Source organism: Nyctereutes procyonoides, unplaced genomic scaffold (assembly GCF_905146905.1).
Source record: "Nyctereutes procyonoides isolate TBG_1078 unplaced genomic scaffold, NYPRO_anot_genome, whole genome shotgun sequence".
NCBI lineage: Eukaryota > Metazoa > Chordata > Mammalia > Carnivora > Canidae > Nyctereutes > Nyctereutes procyonoides.
Genome location: NW_026575051.1, coordinates 23,742,353 through 23,759,574, shown reverse-complemented (window position 1 = coordinate 23,759,574; position 17,222 = coordinate 23,742,353). Strand labels below are relative to the sequence as shown.

The window sequence follows — 17,222 nt, the reverse complement described above, 5'->3', positions numbered from 1 at the left end:
AAGATCTTGTGTTTAATTACTCTGTGGGAAGTTCTCCTTTCTTATTACTTTAGTCATCATCATAAACTATTTCAGGATCCATGAAGAGATAAGCTCAAAATTTCTACTTGTATAATTCGGATTTTTTTTAAATGTAGATAGGTATTTTTCTGGCACCAGTTATAGGAACTTACTGACCTAATTATTTATCTTTTGTTTAGTTTGACCAAGCAGCTGATGCTGAGTTATCCTGGATTACTGAAACCGAAAAGAAATTGATGTCTCTGGGTGACATCAGGCTTGAGCAAGACCAGACGTCTGCTCAGCTGCAGCTTCAAAAGGTGAAGAAGTGCATTTCCAATTATATCAGAATTATTTGTTAGTGTGCCCCAAGTCTAGACAGTGTGTGCATTATTTATTTTGCAAGACCCCTCTAGTGTAACTTGGTATCTTTAACTACTTTGCCTGATTGTTTTCATTTTAGTCATACACTCTCTCTTTTTTTAATCTTTATTTTGGTAAATCACAGACATTCACCATGGAGATTTTGAGACACAAGGATATTATTGATGAACTTGTTAAATCTGGACATAAAATCATGGCCACATGCAGTGAAGAGGAAAAGCAATCAATGAAGGTATATAATCTAGTCTGTGTGACTGGTGGTGAGACTCTTGAATAAATGGTCTGCGTTGAGCTCTCAATCCTAGAGAAGCACATTTCCTTTATTCACAGCTGCCATTTAGACAGCTAAATCATTAGTTTTAAATAAGGCATTTTTCAGGCTTACAGAGTGACAGTAAAAGGAATATTCCTTAAGGGAATCACCCTGGGACAATTTCTTTTTTTAATAGATGCTAAAGCTATTAAGGTTTGTGCCCTTGAATTATTGGCACACTTTAAACATTCAATTAATGTTTGCTGGATAACTGACATTATTATCAGTATAAATTGTTACTAGATGTGTCTGTCAACTGTTGTTTACATGCTTCAAAATATGTGGTTCTCTTTAATGCTGAAATCCATTGTGTGTAACATTCTGGTAAGTTGTATAGGAAAAACAGTGAGCTGAATAATTAAGGAAGCATCTAGTTTATGTATTTTTAATGATCCTTTAAATTGATGGAAAACCAGCCACAAGTAAAACCGTTTAGTTCAGTTCATATTCAGACATCTGAGCAGACTAAAGAAATTAATATATATTAATGCTTCTGATAGGAAAATATTCCACAGCAAAAAAGTTATACAAATGTCTGTAAGATCACATTTTAGAGTATGCATTGCTTTTAAAGCATACCATAGACAAAGTAATAGAATGTAACTATATAGTGATACTTCCTTTATTATTTATTCTGGCAATTCACTTATTTGTAATTGAACATTTATTATTTTTACAAAGATTTTACCATGAAAAATACAGATCGTCATAAAATAATTTCTCTGTCATTCTGCGGCTTATTAGATTACTTTTGTACTCTATCTTCTTCTGTTAGTTTATGATGTGAATTTATACCATAATCTAGATCACTGTGACCAGCCCCCAAAATATAGTGTATAGTATAATGTTCTACTCTGATTCTAATATATGTAATTAATTTTGTTGACTAGTAGTTCCTCTTAGGATCTCATTTGTGAAAAGTAGTCCTTTTTGGCTAGAAAGTAATGTAAATGTTGCTAGACTCTTATGAGCCTTGTTTTCAAATCTAGAAGATCTGCAAAACCTAGAAAGGTAGTTGAAGAATTTTGCTTATTATATTTGGAAAGCTCAGTGTCTTATTCATAAAAACTTGAGGATATTTATTTATTTGTTTATATTTGGGGTTTTGTCACCTAATATTTGGAGGGGAGAGATTGTCATTAAATCCTGTGATTTTTGATGATGGGATAAAATCCATTATGTGACTACATCATTATTTATTAGCTTAGTCTCTAATTGTTGTATTTTTAAGATGTTTTCCACATTTTTGCTATCTTTTACATATATATGGGAAAATGTTCTTTTCTTATTGTGGTAAGAATACAACATTAGCATATAGCAGAATATTATTCAGCCTTAAGAAGGAAGGAAATAGATGAACCTGAAGGATTTTTTTTTAAGTAATATCTACACACTCAACATGGGGCTCAAACTTGCAACCCCGAGATCAAGAGGCACAGACTATACTGACTAAGCCAGCCAGGTGCCCCTTAAAGTGTCTTTTTAAATTTTAATGAAATTTTATTAAAGGAGCACCTGAATGGCGCAGTTGGTTAAGCATTTGCCTTTGGCCCAGGTCATGATCCCAGGGTCCTGGGATGAGCCCTGCCTTGGGCTCCCTGCTCAGCAGGGAGTCTGCTTCTTCATCGGCCCATCCCTGTGCTCGTGCTCTGTCTCTGTCCCTCACTGTCTCTCTGTCTCTTAAATAAATAAAATCTTTAATGTGATCTTTTATACATAGAAATAGTTACAATCTAAATGGGTTTTTAATGATTTAGTCATTAAACATACTGATTTGTTGAGTGCCTCCCTTGCACCAGGCATATAGTGCTAGAGAAAACATTTCTGGGGTACATGTGCTCTTTGGGCCTGCTTGGCCAGCTAAACCCATTTCATTATCTTATTTTCTAGAAAAAACTGGATAAGGTACTGAAGAACTATGATGCCATCTGCCAGATAAACTCAGAGAGGTATCTACAGCTAGAACGGGCACAGTCCCTAGTTAACCAGTTCTGGGAAACTTATGAAGAGCTTTGGCCATGGCTGACAGAAACACAGAGAGTCATCTCTCAGCTTCCTGCCCCAGCCCTTGAATATGAGACACTAAGACAACAGCAGGAAGAACATCGGGTAAGATTGATGTTAACGAGAATGTTGTATTCCTCATTAAAAGAGAATCATGATTGTTACGGTGTTTTTAGTACATGTGCTGAAGTACAAAGACAAATTGTTTCTCCTTTTTTTTCACCTTGGACCTCTTTCGATGGTGTTTGCTCCTTTAAGTCTACATGAGTAAACCAGAGAGTATATTTACATCTACAAATTTACTGTATTTTAAACATTAATAAAATGGCATTATGAAGCCCTCATTTCAGTAGTTACTTAAATATCAACATAGCTTAAAATTTTGCCATGGTTCGACTGAGAGAGGGTTCAAGACTATCAGAAAAAATCTGGAGTTCTTGTCATTTATGGGCTTATGAACATAGTTGCTGTCTCCCAGATCTGTACAATTTGTACTCTGAGGAAGCTATTCATACACACATGCATGTGTGTACATGTGTGTATGCATGCATGAAAACTTAGTATATTACATCATTGTTTGAAGAATGTGACATACTTATTAATTTTGTTTGTTTACTTTGTTAATGTTTTGGCACTGAAGAATATCTCTAAGTATTTCTTTAGAAGAGCTTTAGTCAACACTTAAATGCAAAATGGAAGTTTTATTGAGTTCTGTCTACATCAGCAGGAGAAATACTTAAAAACTATGCAGAATTGAATTTAATTTTAGTATAAAGGTTTATTTGTGGCAGAAATCCTGATGGCTATCCACTGAATAAGTTCTAATATAAAATGTTCTATGGATTTCTTCTATTCTGAGGTGAGATTTGAGTAGCTAAGTTTCTTGCATAATATCAAATAATGAAAGGGTTATTATTGAATTATTATTGAATTTCAAAACTGAGTTAGTTTTCCCTTTTTAGCATAATCTTTCAGCTCTCAAACTTACAGTTTCATATATAAAGGAACTACCAAACTTTGTAGCTAAGTCTTCAAATTATTCAACTAAGTTATTCATATTTATAGCCTTCCAGAACAGCATTTTTTTCTGCAGCTCCACTGCTTCATTAACTTCAGCTCTATTTGAGAATATCTAGTTCATTCTAACCAAAAATGAAAAATGACTCGCAAGAGCTAGTTTCTATATGGTACATATTCTGAGGTCACACTAAGTACCTTTAGCATGACGGGACTCTTCTGGCAGTATGTTGCCAAAAATCATTTTGTTATATAGGAGGCAAAAGACATCTCCTGTTGGGCCCTTTTCTCCACACATCCACCCAAGGAGACATCTAGTGCTACTAGACATCCAAAAAAGGAATGGTCTAAAAAAGGTTCGGCTCAGTACTTCCCAACTGAGGTGTCCAGTGGTGGTGCTACACAAATGAGATCTACCTAGATGCTAGGCAACTTAGGAAATATCAGCAGAGATCTGTCATTTTACCAGAGAGTCTCTTAAAAACTCAAAGTGTAAGCTGATTTTATAGCCATGCCTTGTAGTGTATTGAAACCAGAACATGTGTAACACATTCCTTTTTTGTGAGATTGTCTGTTAGCTGATATCAGCATTACTACCTCCATTCTGTAAGGCAGCATGAATGTATGATCTAATAAAATAAAACAAAACGAAAATAAGAAAATCTCAGCCTGGACCACACAGGAGCTAGATTGCAAACATGACTCTCCCATGTTCTTATGTCCAGAAGTTAGACTTGGACCACTCCTGTTCTCTTTTTAAATTGAATTTATGCTTAGTTAGCTCTTTTTCAAGACTTTTGAAACTACTTTCAGAAAAACTTCAAGAATAGTATTGGGGATTGTTGATAATGTACCAATTTCCTTAATGGTTTTCAAAAGAATTTGTATCGCTGATTTTAGAGCACTTTAAAAAAAAAATCTAGAGTTATGTGGCCGTATTGGTAATTCTTCTTGATGAATGATAAAAATGAAACCATTTGCAGGGGAAGATTGGTAGCTTCTTGATGAATGATAAAAATGAAACCATTTGCAGGGGAAGATTGGTAGCTTAGACCATCTTACCTGAATATAATTTTTCAGAGAAATTTTTGTTAGGGGCCAGGTTGCAAAATAGTTTGGAGATATACCTTCTGCTGAGGACAAGGAACTTCTGGTTAAAAAACCTAGCACTAATGTGATGCTCCTGAGTGCTACAGGGGGGCTAGCCTCAGAGAAACATGGAAGCAAGGATGGATGTGGCTTTCGATTTGGCCCATCAAAAACTGCCCAGTGGAGGCCCTACGTTCTACGGATTATAGATACTTAGGGTTCATTGGTCTCCTTAGAAGAAATGGGAGATTCCTGTCTTACACACTCATTAGTATAAATATCATTATATATATAACTACAATGCCTTGTGGGCTTATATCCTCTTAATTTAGCTTTATGTGTAGTTTTTTTTTCTCTCAGAAGTATGTCTACCCTCTGCTGAGCTTCTTTACTTTTCCTTCCTTTTCTTTCTTCCTTCCTTCATTTTAAATAATTTTTGCATATAACATGAGTGTACAGAAAGGGACACCAAGAGTTATGACTTGGTCTATAGATAGGGGACATAGTGTATTCCTAATTCTTTTATGTAATATGACCTTTGTCAAAGTGTACTGCTCTTGATGGGAAATGCATGATTAACTGGGATGCGTTATTTCACTCAACCAGCATTTTTGTATGTTATCCTTAAAGAGACTTTGACATGACCAGACTGTTGTTTATTCCTTCTGTCAGGGGCATCTCTTGCTGGCAAAGAGCAGTATGAGCCATCCTGTGTTAAATGCCTTGTGATGGGGAGGGTGTTTGGAGTCTCTTGCCAGCTGGATGCATTGGGCCTGTAGACAGCTGTAATATGGAGGCGTGACCCTAAGATACTGAGAAGCTGTTTGGTTTGTTATAGCAACTGCGAGAGTTGATAGCCGAACACAAGCCTCATATAGATAAGATGAACAAAACTGGGCCACAGTTACTGGAATTGAGCCCAGGCGAAGGCTTTTCTATCCAAGAGAAGTACGTGGCAGCTGACACCCTTTACAGTCAAATTAAAGAGGATGTCAAAAAGCGAGCCGTGGCATTGGATGAAGCTATTTCTCAATCTACTCAGGTAATCGTTTACACTAGAAATATGATTGAGCTCTTCTGAACAGCAGAGCATGGAAAAGCATTTTCTTGAATCTCTTGATTAAATTTCAACCAAAATTATTTCACTCCATTAAATCTGAGTATTGATGTTTTGGCCTCACAGAGGTGGTATTTGCTTGGTCCCATCCTTATATTTCTCTGTCTCATTATAGATACAAAACAAAATAATTTTCAGTGACTTAAGAAACATACAGTTGTCATCATTGTCCAAATATTTAAGCAAGTGCTCATCCAGATAGAAAGGAATATTTACCTTTGGGAGAGATATAAGAAGGTGTTATTGTCAGTTATTAATGAGACACTCCCAAGAAAGCAGTAAGAAGAAAGACTGTAGAATGAGGAAGAAAGAAAAAATATGAAGTTGGAAGTTGAGATTTTTATTTTTCAAAAATACTTTTTTTCAAGAAGTTGAATTTGAAATTATCTACAGATTTTCCATATTCAGAGCTGGGCTTTAATCATTAGATACACTGACATTAGAATGGTCCATTTTTTGGACCAGTGCCTGAGCGTGTTTTTATAACTTTGCTTTATTATCTGTGATACTTTTGCAGACAAAACTTTAAAATGCTTTCATGAATCTGATCATGTGTTTGACCATGAATGAAATTCTAACTTCTCTTACAATGTCAGGGAGGCTTTTGTTTTGTCTCATTTTTTAATATTTTTCAATTCAGAAAATTTATAACTTAAGAAATACCTTTATTCTCATCAAAAATGTTCATGAATCTTACATTTAATAATAAAACTTTTTAGGATGTCAAAGTAATGAGTAAAAATGAACAAAACAGTTTTGATAGAAAGATAGTTTATTGGACTTAATTTTTAAAATTCATTTGAATTATGATAAAACGAAGCAATGGGTAAGACGCTGATATCAGGTAGTTCAGTTAATACACTCAATTGAGTAGATATGTCAACAAAGGAGCAAAGATTTAATTCTCAATTGTGAGAATAGACAGGGTTTTTTTTTTTTTTTTTCATTTAAATTTCCCTTGTGATGTCACAGGTCTTTCCCCATAAACGATCCCTTTGATTTACTTCTAGTTCCACGACAAGATAGACCAAATACTTGAGAGCCTGGAACGCATCGTGGAGCGTTTGAGGCAGCCGCCTTCAATCTCAGCTGAGGTGGAAAAGATTAAGGAGCAAATCAGTGAGAATAAGAATGTGTCAGTAGACATGGAGAAGCTACAGCCATTGTATGAAACTCTTAAAAAGCGGGGAGAGGAAATGATTGCAAGATCTGAGGGTACTGACAAAGACATATCTGCCAAAGGTAATAATTTCAGAATAAGGAAACATTGAGCTTTATTTTTAAAATAATTCTAAACATTCCTGCTGTTTACTGACAGTCCAGTTGCATAACAAAATGCCAGATTTTAGAAAAGTTATTACCAGTGAGATTGAAAGGCTGTGTGCTTAAATCCCTCATTAATGTTTTCTTGTGTTTGTAGAATCAGTTATATACACAATGTACCATTATGCAAAAGCCATATGTTCTCTGGGACTTTTAAACTGCTTGTTTAAAGGACGATGCTAATAACACCAAACCTAGGGTTTTGGGATTTCCTCTTACTGATTACACACTACTTTATATAATGGGTACCACAGAATGGGTATTCCCATAGCCACAGAAATGGCAACCATGACCTTAGCCAGCTGTCCTAAAGATAGGAAGCTGGGCAGTCAAAAGTAAAAACACACACATAGATTAGTGGAAGTTTATGATAAGGGTACTCTAGAAACAAGCCCAAAATACATATCCTACATTGTTATATTCCTAGGACGGAACAGACCTGGTTATTCTTGATTTGGAGAGCTTAGGTGGTTATTTCATTTTCTTTGGAACGAAGGTCAGCCTTGGTGAATTTGAAACTTGATAAGTTTAGGTCTACTCTGAGCTCACTTGCCTTTGAGCATGTACTTTCGTCAGAAAGAGCCTTGGTTCCTGCAGAATGGTGGGATACCCTGAGATCTTGCATTTTTCTGGAATATGCTGTGTTGGGCCTGGTGATACCCTATAGACTGGGGTCAACCAAAATTGGATCCAGTGTTAGATACTTAGCAAATTGAATAAATGTTGCTGTCTGAACTAAAACATTCTGCTTTATTGCTTAAACGGCACTAACAGATTGCCTTTTTGATACTATTTTGTGTCATAGCTGTTCAAGATAAGCTTGACCAAATGGTTTTCATTTGGGAGAACATACACACACTGGTGGAAGAAAGGGAAGCCAAACTACTGGATGTAATGGAATTAGCCGAAAAGTTCTGGTGTGATCACATGTCATTGGTAGTAACCACTAAAGATACACAAGATTTCATCCGGGATCTAGAGGATCCTGGAATTGATCCCTCAGTAGTGAAACAGCAGCAAGAAGCAGCAGAGGTAAGCAGAAAATCTCCTTTAAAGCTAAAAAAAAAATAGTTGCAGTATAATGAGACCTATATTCTGTTGATAAATATTCAGAGTTGCTCTGTTAAAATTTGTATCTCACTCTCAAAGTGGAATGTTTAGTGATGTAGTAGGAGATTATACCCACAAATTTCACTTAGAGAGTATGGATTTTAAAAGTCTCTTTTCATTCCCACTGCTTCTGCCTTATTTCAGGACATTGTTAGCTCTGTTTTTGGCTTCTGAAGTCATCCAAAGTGGTAGCCCTACCTGCAGAGTCTCTTTCCTTGCCAGGCTTCCAGCTTTGCCATGAGTCCTCTCTCTAGATCCGCTCTTAACTGGTCAAAAGCCCCTCTGAGACATCCACTGCCTACTGAATAAAATCCAAAGTCCCTACAGCAGCATACTGGCCTTTCACATCCTAGCATAGTCCAGCCTGTGTTTCCAAAGCCATTTTGTTCTGCTACTCCTTTATTAGAAAGTGGCTTCCCCTAGCACTGCTGTGTGCTCCTTCTAGTCTCTGTTATCTGTGTACATTTGTTTCCTTGAGTGGAATGGCCCTATTTTTATTTGTACCCCCAACACCTAGTTAGTTCAAGGCTTGGTTTGTGTTAGGTGTTTCTCTACTAAATAAATGTATTTAATGAAGAAGATGAAAGCAAAATAGAACACTGCATTTTTTTCTTTTTTGGTAGTTTACAAGTCCTAGGGAAATGACATAAAATATAAATCCAGAGCTAGATTATCCTTAATCTACTAACAAGTACATTAAGTTGTCTGAAGTTTTCAAACTCATATTTTACTTGTGCCTATTTTGTTCTATTTTATTCTTTTAAGATCTACTCTTAGCAGCTTTCAGATATACAATACAGTAGTATTAACAACTACAGTCACCTTGCTGCACATTATAATCCCATGGCTTCTTTTTTAATAACTGTAAGTTTGTATTTTTGACCCGCTTCATCCATTTCTCCTTCCCCCACTCCCTGACTCTGGCAACCACCAATCTGTTCTCTGTATCTGTAAGCTTGGTTTTCTTGTGTGGGGAGGGAGTAGGGTTTTTTAGATTTTTTTTATTTTTTAGATTAACCTCTATTTTATTATTTTTTTTTATTAACCTCTATTTTAAGTGAATATTGCCAAACTGTTTTGTTTGAAAAACAAGATACATTTCTACACTTTTCATTGTTATTAATATTTAAAGGAAGTTCTGGTATTTGTTACATAGAATTAATTCTTTAAATATTGTTTTTATAATAAACATTTGATGTCTGTTACAAAGGAGACTGTTTTTTCTTTAATATATTTCTTCTTATTGAAAAAATTTGTTGCAGAAGCTTGGAAAAGAGAAAGCAGTAAATTGATCATAATCCCACCTCCTAAAAATAGCTCCAGTTAATATCTTTGTGTGCATCTTTTTAGTTCCAGTGTGTTTTTGCTTAAAGGCTCTTATTTCTTATTGTAGGCCATAAAGGAAGAAATAGATGGACTACAGGAAGAGCTGGATATGGTTATTAACCTGGGTTCTGAACTCATTGCTGCATGTGGGGAACCTGATAAGCCCATTGTCAAGAAGAGTATAGATGAGGTACAGCTAGCATATTTCCTTCTCTCCCTAGAATGCATTTGTAAAGAGATCTTATATAACTAAAGTACATTTGATAGAAGAAGTTGAAAATTTAACCAGTGACCCTAAAAGAGTTCTAATATTTATGTCATAGTTAAATTCAGCATGGGAGTCTCTAAATAAGGCTTGGAAAGACCGGGTGGACAAACTTGAGGAGGCGATGCAGGCTGCTGTCCAGTACCAAGATGGACTGCAGGTAAGAGGGCCATGGCTGGTCTGCTGGGGGAAGAATCCCTGACTGAGGTCTATGGACTCTCACGTGGGCATTGCCCAGGGGCTGCAAGCGCGCATGCAGTTGCCTCGGCTACTTTAGTTGGCTTTTTCCCTTATAGAAGGTTATTTCTTGAGATGTGTGTAGATCTCTAAAGACATTTAAGTACATTGTGATACACATAGTGAAATTTACATTGAAGAGAAAAATACTAATGTTTAAAACATTGCAATGGTTCAGCACCAGACAGTGAGATGGAACCGAATTGAAGTTCTGTTCTAGAGTTGAGTGGAGTAAGATGAAAGGAGTAAACACCATCTAAAAATACCACTGAGTTTAACGAAAGTCAGAAGTAAAGAGATCTGATGTGAAGCCAGGATTCCCTGTGAACTAAAATAGATTTCTGTTTTATTAGGTCATAATCTGTTTTGTAAAATCCTTTTCTTCCTTTCCATATACATAATTCCTTCCCGCAGTTGTTTTGCACGTCCCTTAAGGGCTCTCATTCGGTTTATTAACCGTGTTTTAAGTTTCTTCCTGTTGTATGAAAAATCGTCACAGGAAGCCAGCTTAGGGACATTTCTCTCCCTACCTTCTTCAACAGTATTCCATTTCCTAACAGGCTGGCCAGGGTTGACTCTGTCAACCCTCCTACCGTATGGAAAAAGCCCTTCTGAGTATTTCCATAACACCAAGTGAATATTTTTAAAGCTCAGATGAGAACATCTTTTCCTTTTTATTATGCCATTCCATTTCTATATTTGTAAAAATAAATATCACAAGCCAGGCTTTATGCCAACTGAAAGTGTTTTGAACTTTGGAAATATATGAAAAAATTCACTACAAATAATATCTTATATAACTTTCCTCCTCCCCTTACTTTTTAGCCAAAGAGATAATTTATTTGTTAGGTTTCAATGGCCATTAAGTAATTGGGCTCCAGCCTCCAGTTTGTGAGACCAGGTCATGATTTTCCCATTCTGTTGGTAAGTGATGAGTTGTGCCTTCTCCATGGCTAGAGATGGCACTGCCACAATTTGCAGCCTTTTGACCTCAGGAGCCATTAGCCATAGAAGTCACTAGCTAGGCAATCAGGACTTATGGTCTCTTCTTACCCCTGCTAGAAAAACAAGGCCCACTAATAGGTAAGTAGCATCACCTGTGGGAATGAAGGGCCATTTCATTTATTAAATAGCTGGGGCTAGCTAGAGCTAAATGTGGTGTTTTTTGTTTTTGTGGGGTTTTTTTTTTCTTTTTTTTCTTTTCTTTTTTTAGAGCTAGATGTTAAAAGGTCCAGAAGCTCTCAACATTTCAGGGCTTGATTGTAAAGTAAAATAAATTTTATTTCCCAGGTTGCTGCTTAATTAAGTTCTTGGGTTTATTATTGATAACCAAAAATACCAAATAGTTTCCAAGATTATTATTTTTCCTGTATAGTCTGGGAACTTCATTAAAGTCCATTATAATTTTCTGTACTCGGTATTGGAAAGAAATGTGAATTGTGCCTTTCTAAAATGTTTATATTACCTAAAAAGAGGAGGAAAAATAGATTCTGTAGTCTGTGTTGTAATTCAGAATAATGGTCATAATATTAATCTTTGTAGGTGCAAGATTTTAATGCTTATCTAAATAATATGTAAGGCTTTAGCTGGGCCAAAGATTTTGCTCAAGTGCTAAACAATAAACTTCTTGCCTATTTGAATAAGCAGATGGATTTGAATCTTTTTCTTTCAATATATTTATATAATCTGCCTCTTAGATATAAGAAAGCATGAAGAAATATCTTTCATATGATTAAATTATAACACTTTTTTCTTCAAACGCACGTTTTTAAAAGTTCTGATTAGTTTTCTAAGATTCTATTCAGAAAAGAATTTCCTTTGCAAACTTGGATGCAGAATTGGAGGTTACATCTTTGCATATTTGGGACAACTTTTTCAGTATATTGTTGCTTTTATCTAGGTGAACCATCTTTGAAAAATAGTCTCATTCCATAATACCTGTATAGATTTATGATTGTACTTTTCTGTAACACTTGATGTTACAGCATGATTTCGGATGTACTAATGACTCACGGACTAATGTGTTTTTCAGGCAATATTTGACTGGGTAGATATTGCAGGTGGTAAATTAGCTTCAATGTCACCAATTGGAACAGATCTTGAAACTGTCAAGCAGCAGATTGAAGAGCTAAAGGTATGTGTGGGGTTCATTAATTTCAAAGACTGCATTTTTATGTTTTTTTATTCATGGGATTCTTTACACAAATTTATTTTACATAATTGAAGTATTAACATTTTGATCATGAAACTGGTTTAACATGATGCTTCTCCATAATGAGCAGCATGTAAGTGCTCGTTAAATGATAAAGAATACTAGTTTTCTTATTAACAATACCTATTCATTATAGGGAAGTCAGAAAATCCCGATAAGCATAAAAGGTGGCTTTTTTTAAAAAGCCGCCCAAAATGTTATGTACCTAGAGGCAACTACTCTTAAGATTTGATTTATAGCCTTTTAGATATCCTCATGTTGGGAACACAGTGAGGAGGGGAAGAGATTTATGGGGGTGTGGGGATGTGTTTTATATATTTGTAGCTCATACTAAAGGGTTTTTCTAATTTCAGATTCAGTAGTGTTTCATTGCCCTCAGTACACATAAAGCAATATTTTTGTTTTCTTCAGTGGATCAGAGTAATCCATGTAGTCTAACAGGCTAAAGAAACATCCCTGGTATAATAGTGTTTCCCAAAATGTTTGTTTTGTAAAAATGTTTGTTATTTTCCATCTGCTTTCCTCTGTAATTTTTGCTTTTGTGGTTCTTGATCTCCAGCTGTTAAAATGGCTGGACTGTTTCCTCTTTGAATTCCTCTGTGCTGCTGCTGATTCATCCCAAGTGGGATTAGCTGTTTCCTTCCTAATTTCAAGTTTCCATCCACAGAGACATCACACCGTTTTCAATGACCTCTGTGAGATTTTTATATACAATTGTTACCTGGCTTTAAGATTGTAGTATCTTCATCTCTAAGTGTGATCTAGAATATTTCACTGAGAAATTATTATCATCATTAGATTACGATTTTTTTCCTTTAACTTTATGTGGCTTTGTGGTAAACACCTGATAATACTTTACGTACATTCACAGGTGTATAGTTTTGGATATTTGCATATATCTTGGTAGTTTTCATACAGCAGGGTGCCTAGGAGTGCTTTCTCTGAAATCAGGTTGTCTGAGATTATATCCCAGAGCATCTACTTTCGTAGCCAAACAACCTTGGGACAGTTATCTAACTGATCTCACTTTCATAAGCTTAGCTTAAATTGAGAATAAAATTATATAAAAAAATATTTTCTTTGTAAGCTTGTTGGAAACTAATATCATGAATAATGATACCTTAGTTATTATTTTTTAATTATTGCTTTTATGTTTGAAAAAAGTTAAGGGACTGTTTAGCCACTAATGACTTACTATTTAATGATTTACTATTACAGATTAAAACTAAATTTTATGAAAGGATAGTTTCCTACTACAAGCAACCATTTGCTCACCTGTGTTGGTTGGCAAAGCCAAGATTATTAAATACATGTTTAGTGAGTGCTGGGGAAAAAAATAGTGTTATTCTGAGTCAGCAATGGGTGAGGCATAGGAATAACTAAATATTAATGAACAGAGCACAGCTACAGAAAACATAAAATGTTCAATGGATGCAAGATGTATGTATGTTTTTGAGCAGGCCACGTTAATCTGAGTTTCTTAGCGTTATTTTTGGGGGGTTTCCTATATGTCAGTGTATTTTTTATTTTATTTTCTATAATTTCAAACTCACATATTGAATATATATAGACAGTGGAATAAGGTTAGCCTTGAAATTTCTTAGTTTTTTACTGTAGAGAACAAAAGGGTCAAATATCAAAATTATAAATAGAAATATCTTTCCATCATAAAACAATGAGTAAAGAAAAAAGACTTCCTTCATCTCTTTTTATTTATAATTCTTTTGTGTTAGATTTTTATTCCTCTTCACCTCCCTGGCTATAAGAAGTATGAATTAGTATAAATATTGAATCCATAGAATTTTTTTTGTTTTAAAATTTTGATTTAGAACAAATTTTCCTTGTATATCTTTTTTTTTTTAAAGCAATTTAAGTCAGAGGCCTACCAACAACAGATAGAAATGGAGAGACTGAACCATCAAGCAGAGCTTTTGCTGAAGAAAGTGACAGAAGAGAGTGACAAACACACCGTTCAAGACCCACTAATGGAGCTAAAACTGATATGGGATAGTCTGGATGAAAGAATTATCAACAGACAGGTAAACACTGATAATAACTTTTGTTAAGAAGTTAGAGAAGTTCAATTTCCTATATTAAGGTAAAATCATCACTAAAAGATAGAATTAGGCAATTAGGTACATAAACTTTTGACGCCCCTAAATTCTTATTTTATTAGAATTCTTCCTGCCTTTCACATGCCATTTTTAACCACAGGAATCTCAAACTTAAAATGTAGGGTATGGTTATTGGATATGCTCATGGAATTACACAGCATGCAACAATTGATTTTTTTTTTGCCTTTGTTATTTTTATAAATAATATTGACTTCATATGGATTTTCTTCCTCTCCACTTTTCTGCAGCATAAGCTGGAAGGTGCTCTGTTAGCACTGGGCCAGTTCCAGCATGCCCTGGATGAGCTGCTCACGTGGCTGACACACACAGAGGGCCTGCTAAGTGAGCAGAAACCTGTGGGAGGAGACCCGAAGGCCATTGAAATTGAACTAGCCAAACATCATGTATGTAGCTCTCCTTGTGTGCTGTTTCTCTATGCATTCTTAGTGTCATCAGATTGTTTTCTGGTACATTTCCTCTTTATGTGTTTTTCAAGTTTATGATTTTAGCACAGGTTCACATTTCACGTTTGTAACTGACAGCTAAACTACTTAACACACACTTTTTAAACAACTGCAATCACAATTTTTTCTCACTATTCAAGGCAGTTGTTAAAAACAGCAAGGATGGGAAACTTCTGGCTAAGTTTTAATGTTGCATGGCAAACATTGGTTTAAATCCCTGATTATCCCTGTCACTGGATTGACATAGCCTAGTTTTAAAAATTGCTGGGGAAAGCCAACAAGTCAGTGGCTCAAAATATTCCACTGTGGGCAGTGTGTATGTTTTTTTCTCTGGTTACCCTTATCTCTGTGTGTCTCACCTGCTGCTTGTCTGGCATATCTAACATCTTTATTTTTCCTAGATATCTCTTGCTATGTGGGTGTTTGTTCTTTAGTCTCTGTGTCTCTTACTTCTCACTGGCTTTCTGTTTCTTAGTCCTTTTCTTTCTGAGTTAGTCTTTAACAGTATTTACTATGTTTAAAAGGGTTTTAATATGTCCTGCACTTGATTTAAAGCTTAAAATGAAAAATTTTGATCTTGAGGTACATGCAAAACAACTTTATATTGTTGTCATCTTTGTGACGTTTGGTTGACAGTTCCTGATAGAAAATTCCCTATCTCTGTACAGCCTGAAGAGTTTAGGGAGGAGGAAAGCATGGAGCTGATCACAGCAGGTCCCAAACTGCCAGGGGGAGGCGTCTTCTGGGTTTGGATGATACCTAGGTCATCAGAGCAGACCTCACAGGGGTTGAGAGCAGAGCTCTAGCTTATTACGATAAAGTTCATTTGCCTAGAAGAATAAATCCTGAAACCCATTTGTTAGAATCTTTGTGCAAATGACTGAAGCCATTGACTTGGCCAGGAAAAATGAGATAAATAAATTTTTCACAGAGAAAAAAAATGAAAAGAAAATTCTCTATTTCTTAAGTCAATGGGGTTAATGAATAATGAGTTATACTCATAGAGATTATCCTGACAGTCAACTGTCTTTCATAGAACTTTATTTAGCATTCACATTAATGCGGCATCTTATCTAAGGTTAGGTTCTAGAAAATGTTTAATAATTTTACATATTTATTATCATATTGAAATGAAAGGTAGGTTCTTGGTACTTTACTATCATGATAAACAGTTTTTTAGTATTCTTGCTTTATTTTCTCTTTTTTCATACTTTTCCCTATAGTAATTGTACTGTACTTTTCAATTTCTCTCCCACTTGGAGCGCCTGGGGGGCTCACTCAGTTAAGTGTTGACTCTTGGTTTCGGCTCAGGTCACGATCTCAGGGTCTTCTGGGGAGTCTGTTTGTCACTCTGCTCCTCCCCCTGCTCACACAAGTGTGCACGCTCACTCGCTCTCTCTCTCTTTATTAAAAAAGTCTTTTTAAAAATTTTTCTCTCCCTTTTTTACCTGGTTCTGCCTATATAGTCATTGCCTAATGATACCTGATGAGGCAATTAGGGCTTATTTTGTATCATTAGTATTTTTTATTATTTAATGTCTGTCTTACACCTCTGTAAGAGCAATAATGACTAGTCAGACTGACTCTGCATAAAAAAATATTTATTCTTGTAGTGTAAGTTTATATAGTGTTTACATTTTCATAAACTTAGCAGTTATCCTTAAAAGCAACATATGTCAATGATAGGAATTTTATAGAATACAGTAAAGGTGAGAACATGACACACTCTGATCCAGTTATTTAGGCAGAGCATGAGTTAGGGATCTTTTATTTCTGTTTATGTATCTTTGAGCAGTTAGAAATCTCCTCCTCCCTTCTTCCATTTCTTAAAGGTCAGAAGTTAAAGGACTTAAAATCACCAGGATAGTTGCTGGAAGAAGGGAGGAATGTTTCTATCTCTCTCCTATTTTCTCTTCTGGTTCTTAGGCTCTGCCTTATGTGGTAGGACTTAAACCATTTAGAAGAATGAATTTTATAGAATTACCTTTAAATTTTGACCACAAGAAGATTTAACTCTTATCTCGGAAAGTGATTAATTAGTACTGTTAACCTATCAAAGTACATGCTTTTTATAAAGATCACTCCTTTTTAAAAATTGTTTTCTAAAAAAAAATTGTTTACTGAAGACATGAAAATTAAATTCCATTAAAATGAGTTTGAATCAAATGAAAACTTTTGGAACCTTTTAATTATAATCCCCAGATATTTAATGTCTTTAATTTCAAGATTATTCTAATGGGAAGAACT

At 35.2% G+C, this 17,222-nt stretch overlaps 1 protein-coding gene across 1 annotated transcript in view; it reads left to right on the top strand.

The window, feature by feature from the left end:
• Window positions 1-17,222, top strand: part of DST (dystonin) — a 483,034-nt gene that overhangs the window by 429,518 nt on the left and 36,294 nt on the right. Inside the window, exons 69-79 of the mRNA XM_055329608.1 lie at window positions 201-320; window positions 509-616; window positions 2,588-2,806; window positions 5,646-5,849; window positions 6,935-7,166; window positions 8,053-8,279; window positions 9,751-9,873; window positions 10,007-10,108; window positions 12,218-12,319; window positions 14,263-14,436; window positions 14,760-14,915. Coding sequence (XP_055185583.1) covers window positions 201-320; window positions 509-616; window positions 2,588-2,806; window positions 5,646-5,849; window positions 6,935-7,166; window positions 8,053-8,279; window positions 9,751-9,873; window positions 10,007-10,108; window positions 12,218-12,319; window positions 14,263-14,436; window positions 14,760-14,915 — 1,767 coding nt within the window. The remainder of the gene's footprint in view (window positions 1-200; window positions 321-508; window positions 617-2,587; window positions 2,807-5,645; window positions 5,850-6,934; window positions 7,167-8,052; window positions 8,280-9,750; window positions 9,874-10,006; window positions 10,109-12,217; window positions 12,320-14,262; window positions 14,437-14,759; window positions 14,916-17,222) is intronic.